The following is a 12,574-nucleotide window of genomic DNA, read 5'->3' as shown; positions in this document are numbered from 1 at the left end:
AAACTTTTTAAAACTGATATTAAATATTCTCTAAAGAAATTTGATCAAGAAAGCTGTTGTCTCAGTGGTGTTTTGTAACTGTTATTAATTTGTATCACCAGATGTAAATACAGTGAACCAGGACCATTTGATTAAGAGCCCAGCATGCTAACCATTAAGCCACATTGACTTCGGCAAATTCTGTCAAAAATGGTTTGTAAAAGTGTCAAAGTTAGAACGTCCCCATACAAATTTTGTCAAGTGCTCCCCACAGATCTTTTTGTTGGTCCCCTCCCTCCCTCCTCCCCCCTCATTAGATCTGCTATTAGTCTAATAAGAAACCCTTAAGCTTCAGGGATGGCAGGGCATTTTTCCAACTGGGGGGGCTGGGGGGTTAGGGGGGGACTTAAAATACTCCTTTGTTATTAACTCATTATTTTTTAAGAAATTCTGGGGGGGCTAAAGCCCCCCCCCCGGCTCCGCAATCCATGAGCCTCCAGTGTGATAAATAGAAGATGTAAAACAGCTGTATAGACTTTGCCTTAGCTAGACTACGGCAGCCCCTCTTTTTATTCTCATTCTGTCAAAATGAAGTGATAAAAGAGCAAGAGTGGAAGAATGGCTGTGAACAATTTAAACAGGGCTGCAAATAACAGTCGGACATCAGACACTAGTCTAAACGACCACAATTTGCCAATGTCAGGATACTAGACTGTTCACAGCCCTCTATTTTTTTCTTTTTTGATCAAATTAGCGCTGGGAAAGAACGGCGAGAAAACTGGACACCAGCGCTCACACTCGCTTCGCTCGCTGATTCTCTCGCTTTTTTGCGTTGAAAAATAGAGAGGCTGTGGACAGTCTATCAGTATACCATACTTACTTGCCAAAAACAATCTCTGCTTAAGTGTTTGTGCACCAAAGAGGTTGTTATTTACTTACAGTATTACGGTTTGTAGAAGCTCTTAACTTTTGCTTCAGCAAGCGAATACAGTCTATTTATCATTTTAGTCTGATTCCAGTTCCAGTTTGCAAAGTATACAGTTAGGTTTTTAGACTAGAAGCCGTGATCATTTGCTTGAACAAGTGAATACATACAAATGATGTTTGCAACATACTGTACTGCTCACTGTCGATTGTTATGAACAAACGGACAAACAAGTCAAGTATTATTTTTGTCCCTGTTTGTAGGTTTTGCAAAAGTAAGCGACTTTTAACAGATGTGTATTCAGTGTATTGCCGTTCAACTCTATTATCTCAGAATTACTGGTGTCAAGTTACCTCAACTCTCTATAAGACAGACACCTCTCTAAGACGGACAATTGGGGCAGGTCCCGAAGGTGTCCGTCTTATGGTGGATTTCCACTGACGCGTAAATTTTTACGTGCGTGAAAAAATTAGAGACAATGTATGAACGGCCTGCGTAAACGTGTACGCAAGCCGTTCATACATTGTCTCTAATTTTTTTACGCACGTAAAAAATTACGCGTCAGTGGAAATCCACCATTAGAGAGAGAGCTGACTGCATTACGTAAACTGTTTACTAACGCTATACTGATAATGAAAGCTCTATAATAAAGGCTCTAGGTATTTCTTGTTTTAATTAATTCCTCTGTGTAGACCCAACCGGCCAATCCATACCCTAAAACAGCCTGAAACACGCCAAGTCCAACCATGTACGGCTTAGATCGTCTATAGTAAGGTGAATAACAGAAATCAAGAAAAGCAGCAATGGCATGCTGTCTCAAACTTGACTTCCTCTTAAAATGCAACAATGCCACAACAAAAGACGGTAACAAGCAGCCATTGAGTACAGTAACAAGCCCTCCTCTGATACAAGCACATGCTGAGCACTTCAGGTTTTGTTCTCTGATCGGATTAGAAAGAAGATACTGCCACGAAAATGCCGCAATACTTCCGCAGAGCGGTGGAGCCAACATGGCGGCGAGAAGACGCGAAGGCTTCATCGACACTCCAGCTGAGCGATAAAAGCGCGGAATTATCGCTGTGAATCCAGCAGACGACAGTCCCACTATAATAGAGTCATAATGTATAGATTGTTCTTCAGAGCTTGAATTTCCACGCCACATTATTTGCGAATGGATAGTATACTTTCTCGTCTTCGTCTCTGTCATTTATGTTCCAGGCGTTATTCCTTCCGGCCTGGTTACCCAGTTTATCACAAGGGTTTGGAGGGCGGAGGGGTGGGGGTTTCTACATGGACTGCAGATCGGGAGTAAATGGTAATATGCAGACTGCTGAACAAGGGTAAAATGCAGACGTAGGGGAAGAAAAAACTAAGCATGAGTCACAAAGCCATTTTTTCCTCGTAGGTTCATCTAACATGTCTAAGATCTAAGCATGATCACACGTGGTTATCGTGCAAGCCAGGAGCCCATGGCCATCAACTGTGCAAGCCTACTCATGACTAGCCGATGACCCATGGTTTCGCTTGCACTTGTTGGTTGAGACAACACTGCTTTATCTCTGATTGCTGCCCGTTTTTTAGAAATGTCAGTCGTCCTTTCGTCCGAGCCCCCACTCCCCCCCCCCCCCTTCCCCCCAACGGAGGGGCGCGGGCAAGAGGGATTTTTTTTTTCATTTTCTCGCCCGCGCCCCTCCGTTGGAGGACGGCTAACATTTCAGACTACCGGTTTTAGACAGTCATATGAAAACTGCGTGACAGCTGTTGTATCTTGGGGCAAAAACGCATGCCTAATATTTTTCGCATCCCTAAAGAACTGAAGAACGAAACTGTCCGATTTTCCCATTATGAACCCACAGGCCCCAGCCATGGCTAAAACAGTAAACACGCAATTAATCTATCAAGTGCATGTTCCGCGCCATTTTCTCGTCCCCAGAGTCCAAGAGGCTTCTTGTCCGCGCCAGAGTTCGAAACCTTTAGCCGGCTTCAACACCGGAAGTCCGCCGTTGTCAAATTAAATCTGACCATTTTCGTCCCCATAGCCCTTTCGTTTCCCTTAGCCGGCTTGGCACGAGAAAACGGAGGGCTCTGGAGACATAGGATTTTTGAATGAATTCGAATTTTTTTGATTGGCTGTTTGGAACAAAGAATTCCTAAACGGAAGTCAAAAACATAACGACTCTCTCATACATTCTTTTGAAACGTCATGACTGCATACATGAAGACCGGAAGTCCTAGAATCTAGTACTGGAAATTCTCTGTCCCCAGAGCCCTTCGTTTTCTCGTGCCAAGGCTCAAGCGGCTAAGAGAAACGAAAGGGCTATGGGGACGAGAATGAAATCTGACAAATCTGATTGACTGAAAATACATCCTCGTACCCAGGTCTTCGTTCCCTTTAAATCACCGGTCAGGAAACGAGCGCTCGTTTCTTCAAGCCTGCGCAGAAGAAACAAAGACCCGAAGTACGAGAATGGCAGAAAATACTGAACGATCATGACTCTACGCATGCCCACAAATTGGGACCTGCCAGAGGTCTCGTTCCCTGGCGCAGACCAGAAGGATCATGGACTCTTGGTTCTAGAATGGTTCGGCCCTTTACTTTCATTCGCTTTTTTCACGATCCCATAATACACCTTGTTTACCCCCCAAAAGTTTTGCATAAGCATTGTCTTCAATTTCTCTTGGGACGATTGTACGTCATTGTAAATCCCAAGAGAAATTGAAAACAATGCTTATGCTAAAATTTTGGGGGGTAAACAAGCTGTATTATGGGAACGGTGAAAACAGCGAATTCAAGTAAATGCATGTCGTAATAAATTCATTTTATTGTCTTATTTATTTATTGTTACTAGAATCACAAAAGTGCACCTTAATTCAACACAATATAGATCGTTTTTAAGTATTGTCTTTGCTCAGTTTTAAAAAGCTCTCGTTTGCCTAAGCTAAGACTTCTCGCAAATCTGATATGATCCTTGTTTGATAGATAGATACTACAGATAGAGAGCTAGAAACTTTATTGAAGTGTCAAAAAATTATAGCCTTATCATTTGAAGAAGACGTTCATCAACAACACATATAATCGAACCTATAATGTGGCCGGAAGTTCTGGCATAGCCTGGCCGGCACTGCAATTAATGTGACTGGTGATTTATGAGCCTAGAGATGTTCCGTAGTGTGTCCATGATAGCGTGTCGAATGTGTCTCATTTTCCAACAGTAAATTACAGGGTTCAAAGATGAATTAAGATACACGGGGATAGGTGACATAATGAAAAGTCTCTTTAGAGCGATGCTAGGACCGTTGATTTTAAGGGCGGCAAAAGAAATCAAGAAAGGCACATAACAAACCAAAAACACAAGATAAACGTAAAATATACCGACCGTAGATTTTACAAGGCTAGTAAAATTTAGCATTTCGTTTGTCTGTCCTTCTTGTTGTACTTCTAAGGCCTGAATTTGATTCCTGTGTCGTCGTACGGTCAGATAAATTCTGATGTAAACCATTGTTGTGAGGAGAAGACCAAGGACTCCAATCATTAATATAACAAAGGAGTAAATATTGAGCGGAACCCATAATGTTAAAAAAGAAAGGAGTGCAGTTATCAGCCATATTAAAATTACCACAGCAACAACACGCTTGTGAGTCACAAGTTCCTGATATCTGAGATGAAGATGAATGGCTAAGAACCGATCTACACTTACAGCCGTTACACCAAAAAACGAGGCTAAGGCAAAGAAATACGATATGATGTTAAATACCTTGAAGGAGTAACAGTCAAGATCGTCTTGTTGCAAAGCCTTGACCAGAAGTGAGGTGTACATTGGTTGAGCGAATGAACCAACCCCTACATCCGAAACGGCGAGACTCAGGAGTAATGTTTTTAACGTTTTGGGCATCGACGAAGTTCGCCTAATAGCATGGATTGTTAAAATGTTTAACATGATGGCGGTATAGCAGAGAAAATTGTTAAAGACACAATTTACGATGAACGTCGAGTGGAGATCTTCATATTCTGATATTCTGGGGTAGAACTGCAGCAAAACGTCACAAAATGACTTTTTCATAATGTTGACTCAAGCTTCCTCAATGCACCCAGCGTATCCATAACGATTGTCTACGAAGCTTCTTAGTCTACCTGTAAGCGCCATGGACAAATTAGAGCCCTGACTTATGGGATTCATGATCATTTTGACATGCTAAAGCCAGTGAAGATTCTCAGGAAACGAACGCCGTAGTAAAGTATATTTCAGAACTCGGCCCTTCCAGATGCTTTTATCAACAGTAGATAACCTGAAGATCATAAACAGTTCCGGCTAACGCTTAGAACTAGCTTTTTTGAATAAACTAACATGGAAGTGTCAGGTGCATTAGTAATCAAGCCGTGTGTTCATGACAACCTTAAAAGTTGTTTAAAAATGTTTACCCTTATTTAGACAATTGACTCGTGGTAAATGAGATATCTGTAACAATACTACCGAATACAATTTGTTAGCATGTGCATATGAAATTATCTGTCTTGAATATAGATTTGATGCCGGGGGAAAAGTGTTTCTAAAATGTCGCTTAGTATATATGCTAATTGACACCTGCAAACTGCTAGAAGTTCATCAGTTCATGTTTGAAGTGGCGAGCGCGACTGAATGAATGAATGAATGAATGAATGTTTATTTCCCATGAAGTCAATTAAGTACTGACATTAGAATGTATATCAATATTATAACTTGGGAGGAAGACTAAAGAAACCCTCACGGGCTTTTACAAAGTAGTTTCCCTTTAGTAATCAACTATTAGAAAAAAAAAAAATACATTCAATTTATATCAGTCAGGTAGTACAATAATACATGTACAATAATAATATCACTCTAATTAAGTAATTTCTATTTTCTTATTTTACTGAGCTGTCACTGCTAAAGATAAAATATACTGTTTTTCAGTTTCTTTTTAAATATTATTAAAGACGCTGAGTGTTTGATGAACAAAGGTATTCTATTCCAAAAGTCAATTATTTTGTTTCTTGTTGAATATTTTCCGTAATTTGTTCTGTTATAAGTTTTATGAAGTTGCTTTGAGTTTCTAGTATTATATTCATGAACTTGCGCATTTTCTAAACAGAAGTCACTAAAATAGAATGGAAGTACTTTACTGCTAAGACTGAAACTGAAGGAGCCGATTAAGAAATCATTAATTTGGTATATATTTAAAAGATTCAGCTGAGTAAAGAGCGGAAGTGATGGCGCTGTGTATATAAGATGAAAAAGTCATAATTCTCAATACTTTCTTTTGTAATTTAAACAACTTGTTAAGCCTAGTGGGGTAGTTATTAGCCCAGACAATATTTCCATAATGAAGATATGGGTAAATCAAACTATTGTATAACATTTTCAAATGGGTTTGGTGTACGTAAAAACGAATTCTACAAAGCAAACCTGTAGTTCTTATAATCTTTTTGGAGATATAATCAATGTGGTTCTTCCACGTTAGATATTGATCTATTATAATTCCTAAAAATTTGCTTTCTTCAACTCTCTGCAATTCATTTCCACTTAATCTAAGATTCATTTGTCTAATCAACTGTTTTTTGTGTGATCTAAAGATAATATAATTTGATTTTTTAATATTTAGAGTCAGTTGATTCAGTGTTAACCATTCCTGGACTCGAGCTAACTCTGCATTTACTGCAGATTCAAGTTCTTGTATATTTTTTCCTGAGCAAAAGAGATTAGTGTCATCTGCAAACAAAATTGTCGACAAATGATCTGTTGACTTATTTAGGTCATTTATATAGATTCAAAATAGTAACGGACCAAGAATAGATCCCTGTGGAACTCCACAAGTAACTGCTTGTTCAGATGATCTTGTCTGATTATATTTGACAATTTGTTTTCTGTTAGAAAGGTAATACTTTATTTCCATGCATAACAATTTCCACGTATACCATAAAAATAAAGTTTCTTTAAAAGAATATCGTGATTTACAGTGTCAAATGCCTTTGATAAGTGAAGAAATATCCCAACTGTGAATTCGTTGTTTTCAATGGCTTTCGTTATTTTATCCACAAGTTCTATTACGGCATATGTAGTTGAGCTGTTATCTCGAAATCCATATTGACAATCGGTTAATATTTTATTTTTACGAATATAATCAGTTAATCTTTTATACATTAGCTTTTCAAGGATTTTAGAAAAACACGGAAGGACAGAAATTGGTCTATAATTTGAATAAACCTTTTTTTTCAGATGATTTGTATACAGGTGTTACTAATGCTTCCTTCAAATCATCTGGGATTTTTCCAGTTTCAAATGTTAAATTAAAAATATGCGACAATGGCATTGATATATAATGGGCCACATATTTAAAATATGAATATGAAAATACAGACAGCGCGCAGGGTGTTTTTTTCATTGTTCAAGTGAATTCACTGTGTTTGCCGGAACATAATTCACAACAGTTGTTGACAACAGCTCACCGGCCTAGCTCTTTTCAAAGAAATAGCGGCATAGAAAATTGACAGACAGTAGAATATTAAACACTTGTAATAAGACAATCTACACGTCAAAAACTGACAAAAACAAGACTTACCATAAAACTGCTCATGCAATAGCCGGGGTTTATTAAAAGTTGATTTTTTAAAGGGGATTTGTCACGTATTTTAACAGATTTTTGAACAGCCAAATATATATAGTAAAGTATATTTTAGAACTCGGCCCTTCCAGATGCTTTTATCAACAGTAGATAACCTGAAGATCATATATAGTTCCGGCTAACGCTTAGAACTAGCTTTTTTGAATAAACTAACATGGAAGTGTCAGGTGTATTAGTAATCAAGTTGTGTGTTCATGACAACCTTAAAAGTTGTTTAAGGTGGCCTGCGGGTATCTATGAGGCTGACAGTTCCCTTTTTTAAGCGCGTTTTAAAACGGGAAAACGTGAAGCGATTGCTTAGATTTTTGAGAATCTGAAAAAATAATGCTTAAATTATGTAAAATGATAAATTTTATGGCGATGAAACGCGATTTGTTAAAGTTATGAGCGATTTTTGGAAGCCTTCGTTTTTAATAAAATGCGATTATTTTGAAAATGCCACGGTGAATGTTTCTGTAATTACCCCAAAACGCTGCCAAACAGTTGAAGTTTACTCACAATTTTTCATGGGTCAAGGTGCCTACCAAACTTCTGCATAATCCCCGTGACGTAGCTCCTTTAAGGTCATTGCCCTGAAATAGAACTGAACACAATTTTTTAACCAAACTTGGCCTACTGGTTTATTACTTTAAGGGAACTTAAATTTTGAAATAAAAAAGGGGGGTCACCAGATTCGTTAAGGAGCAGGAAGACCTTGTATATTCCATATAATTCCTTTAAAATTCCTCTGCGAATACTAGCAAAGTACACGTTTTTAACGATAATTTATTTTTCAAACACATGAATTGATCTGTTTTCATTTTACAGAAAGATTTTGATCGCTACACCTAAAATATGAGAAAAAATTGATAGGTCACCAGGCTCGTTTAGGAGAAAGTGACAATTTTAACTTCTCTCGCGGACTAAGCTGCATAGAAAAAAGCCGCCATTTTGTTGATGTGTGCGCGCGCGCTTATTACCCGTAAAATTCTGCGCAGTAAGGATGCGCAATGCAATACAGGGCAATGACCATAATGCTTGGCTTGTTGAATAATTTAAAAAAAAAGAACAATGCCTTCAAAGTCATAAGCAGGTTGGAGCAGAATGCAATATTGAATGAAAATTTAAAATGAACTCTTCTAAGCCCATCTGCATCTCTAGAAAATAAAGAGTTAATAAAAAACGGTTTATTAAAAAGACAATGCGCTTGTGAAATTAAATTTTGATTAGAAAAAAATTATCTTTATAATTGAACTTTGGAATGTATATCATAAGGAGTTGGGAGATTGATAGAAAATACTTTCGCACCATGTACAATTTAAAATTTGTACACAGAAAGTATTTGGAGTAATATATCAAACACGAGAGACAGTGTTTCATTGGGGCATCCAAACACCGAGAAGAAAGTTGAAAACACGACGCGCAGCGGAGTATTTTCGACGAAATTCGAGATGTTTGGATAGCAGATGAAACACTGTCTCCGGTGTTTGATATGTCTTCTCAATTGAAACAAAAACTACGGAGTAAACGTAGAAATAAAATCGTAAAAATCTATGCTAATTAAGACCGGGTATCCAAACCTCCTTCACAGTTATGATTTTCTATGGTAATAAGTTGATGAATTATAAATGAGTGTGAAAACGAATTTTCTAAAATAGCTAAAAAAATATAAAGAGAACACTACTTATCCTCATCGAGCTCATGAGGACTTTTGAGACCGGATAAAGAGAACACACCCCATGGTATAATTAAGAAGCATTTTAAAATATGCTTATCGATAGAAAACCTTCCAATTTCGATCTACAGAGCACTATAAGTTTTGACTGATTTAAATTACGAGATCGTAATAAGATGACAGCTCTTCTGAATAGAGGTTTTCTGACAAGATTACATTTGTTTGTCCAATTAACTCGCAGACATTTTGTCCCTTCGACGGCCTGCGAACAAAGTTTGTCGACTCACATCCGGGATATCTTTGACATCGAAGCAAGCACTCGACATCACTCTTCATTGCAACACGTTTTATCCCGTGACCAAGCAACATTTTTCCTGGAAAGATTTTGAAAACGTTGCTGAAGTTTATCGCTGCAAAATAAACCGAAAAAACCTGTGGTTATTACAAACTTACTACTTACTTTTAAGCCCAGCAAATTTGACAGTAAATTTGACCTGCAACTGCCAGTTTGAATGCATTTTTAGCTGGAAAACCTTGGAGTCATGGCTATTATCGAACGCGGTTCCCTCAACAACTTGTAGTGGTTTCTCCGACTGTGACTACTGACAAAAAGCTCCCCAAAAGATAATGGCGTAAATCCTCGCCTTTGGCAAGTCGGCATAAACAAATTTTGTTATTCGTTCCCAGACCCTTAGCTAATTGGACGGTTAATTGGCAAATTGAACGGTACGACTTTGCCTACGGTTTTCGCATGCGACACGCTTTATCCAGGACTGCAACAAGAATCACGTTTTGAAAATCAACCTACCAAATCCTACGACAGACGCGCGCGAGTGTAATTGTTAAGACATGTACGTCGTAGGCCTGCGACACATGCGAGAAAGTGATACCATGTATGATTGGGCCTTTAGCAATGTAGATCTTCCTTTTACAATTCAACTAATGGCATCATAGATTTTGGTCATGACTTCGTAAATATCATGAAAGAAGGATTATTATTTGATAAATAGGTAAGGACCGATCGATTCCTAAGGAACCGGGCGAGCGAGCTAGTCAGATAAACTTTCGAATGTTCAATAAGAAGTAAGACAAACACAATTTTAAATGCTCAACCTGTTTCGCAGATAAATGGCTGGGATGACGAACAAAACTTGTCGTTCCACTTTCCTCGATATACACCATAATCTGTCATCTCTCCACACTTCTCGCTCAAGCTGTCTGGATGCCCACCAACCCAGTTTGTAAATTGAAGCTTTGTGCCATCCACCCAATGGAACACGTGACTAAATGTAGAAATACAAATCAAAAAAGAGTGTGCTCACTGATATTTGAAACGTTAAACGACAGTTATTTTACATTGTCTGATACCCGTCGCTCGAATTAATTCCACGTGACGAGTTTTGTCCAATGAGCGCCCGCAAAAAAAATAATGGTTGGTTTATAATTCAGCATAACCTCTACTATTGTCAGTCACGGCGTTTACATTTGATTGTTGTATCTTACGATAGCATAGGCTAAAAATATGTTTTAACAAAATATGTTTTAGGCTATTTCAAAATAGGTACTAGAATTATTTTAAAGTGGCTCAAAGATCTCTATTTTGGACTTTTTTAGGATAATAACTTAAAAAACTACTCGGGGAAAGTTTTTGTTTTTGATAAATTTTATTAAATGACAAAAGGAACATCTATTGTAATTTTTTCAAAAAATATGTTGGTAGGATTTGAAGATACGTTATTATTCATCAGTTTATGATGGTTCGGAGTAGACTGCTTCTTTTGTCCATTAGACAAAATATATTTCAAGCAAAAACTTTCACCGTCTTCGATTCTTTTTAAATTGTTCGCATCGAATGGTCTTTTGTCATTGCCATGGAAACAATTTTTGACATCAAGGCGACTTCAATAGGCCAACTCCGATATATTAGTATTCTAACCTGGCCTCGAGGCTTGGAGGAATAAAACAAAAGAAATGATTTATTCATCCCTGGGCCTCGACGTGATATCTCTTGTTTTATTCCCCCAAGCCTCGGAGTCAAGTCAATTTTAATATATCGGAAATGGCCTATTTGTTCATTGGTAAAACTTTTACAAGGTTGTGCTAAAAGTTTAACCTCATTGTTATTGGTGTAGCTGCAATAGAATGCCAAAGACGGAAAGAACTAAACCAATACGAGCCACCTTTATACCAAAATACCAAATTTGCTAACATACTTATCATCTCTTTTGAGACCAATCCAAAGAGTTTTTCCAACAGCAAGATTATTATAGACAAACATCTGTTTCTTTTCATCGTAAATTGTGACAAGATCTCCATCAAAAGTACGACACGTTTCTCTGGCTTCACTCCAAGTCTTTATTTCCTTGAAGAATTTAATGGAATGGTTCTGATATTGCAGCCAGCCAGGTCGACAGCGATCTATGTATAAAAGAAGAACTTGTTTAGAAAAATAACAAAAAATAAATAAACTAAACAGGGCGCTAGGACAAGGTCGACAGAATAAATCTTTCTGCAATGTTTTTCGCCTTGTGCATGTTGGAACATTTTTCACAAGTCTTTGAATACGATTTCCTTTTATTAGTGATCCTTTTACTAACTTGTGTTGGGAAGTTTATTTCCAATTTAGAAGTGAAAAACATCGTCAAAATCTACACAACAACAACAAAAAAAACAATTTGGTCTTGATTTTAAATACATTTTAAAAAAAAGTCAACTCTAATAATTTGCTCTGCAGTTGTGGCAGATACTGTATAACACTCTATAACTGGCCATTTGATAAAAAGAAATAATAATAATTTATTATGCAAGGAAATGGAAAGCTGTACTCATATCAGTGTATTTTGTCATTTTTTCGGTTTTGGTACAAAAGCTTGTCTCAATAAATGATTGAAAAACTGTTCAAATAAAGTGTATTGGTGTTGAAACAGACGTGGCAAATCAAACAAATTCACATTGAAACTCAATATGATTTCTTACACAAGCATTATTTTCTTCGAAAATGTGTTTTCTAGAAGGACAGGCACAAGGTCTCGTTCCCTGGCGCAGACCAGAAGGATCGTGGACTCTAGGTTCTAGAATGGTTCGGCCCTTTACTTTCATTCGCTTTTTTCACGATCCCATAATACACCTTGTTTACCCCCCAAAAGTTTTGCATAAGCATTGTTTTCAATTTCTCTTGGGACGATTGTACGTCATTGTAAATCCCAAGAGAAATTGAAAACAATGCTTATGCTAAAATTTTGGGGGGTAAACAAGCTGTATTATGGGAACGGTGAAAACAGCGAATTCAAGTAAATGCATGTCGTAATAAATTCATTTTATTGTCTTATTTATTTATTGTTACTAGAATCACAAAAGTGCACCTTAATTCAACACAA

The 12,574-nt window shown here is 37.5% G+C and overlaps 2 protein-coding genes across 2 annotated transcripts; both read right to left on the bottom strand.

Annotated features, from left to right (window-relative positions):
- Nucleotides 1-3,955: 3,955 nt before the first annotated feature.
- LOC144641919 (octopamine receptor beta-1R-like) lies at nucleotides 3,956-4,965 on the bottom strand. Its single transcript, XM_078500936.1, has one exon. It carries the CDS (start codon nucleotides 4,963-4,965, stop codon nucleotides 4,033-4,035), a length of 933 nt encoding a protein of 310 aa, XP_078357062.1. The 3' UTR covers nucleotides 3,956-4,032.
- Nucleotides 4,966-9,287: 4,322 nt separating this feature from the next.
- LOC144642131 (snaclec agkisacutacin subunit A-like) lies at nucleotides 9,288-12,044 on the bottom strand. Its single transcript, XM_078501122.1, has 4 exons — nucleotides 12,023-12,044; nucleotides 11,411-11,615; nucleotides 10,311-10,480; nucleotides 9,288-9,607 (listed from the first exon to the last, which is right to left on the bottom strand). The coding sequence occupies exons 1-4, from the start codon at nucleotides 12,042-12,044 to the stop codon at nucleotides 9,351-9,353; spliced, it is 654 nt and encodes a 217-aa protein (XP_078357248.1). The 3' UTR covers nucleotides 9,288-9,350.
- Nucleotides 12,045-12,574: the final 530 nt, after the last annotated feature.

The sequence above is a fragment of the Oculina patagonica genome, chromosome 2 (genome assembly GCF_052425735.1).
Source record: "Oculina patagonica isolate OP01 chromosome 2, crgOcupat, whole genome shotgun sequence".
Classification (NCBI taxonomy): domain Eukaryota; kingdom Metazoa; phylum Cnidaria; class Anthozoa; order Scleractinia; family Oculinidae; genus Oculina; species Oculina patagonica.
The sequence above is the reverse complement of the archived record's forward strand: the minus strand, read 5'-3'. Positions and strand labels throughout refer to the sequence as shown.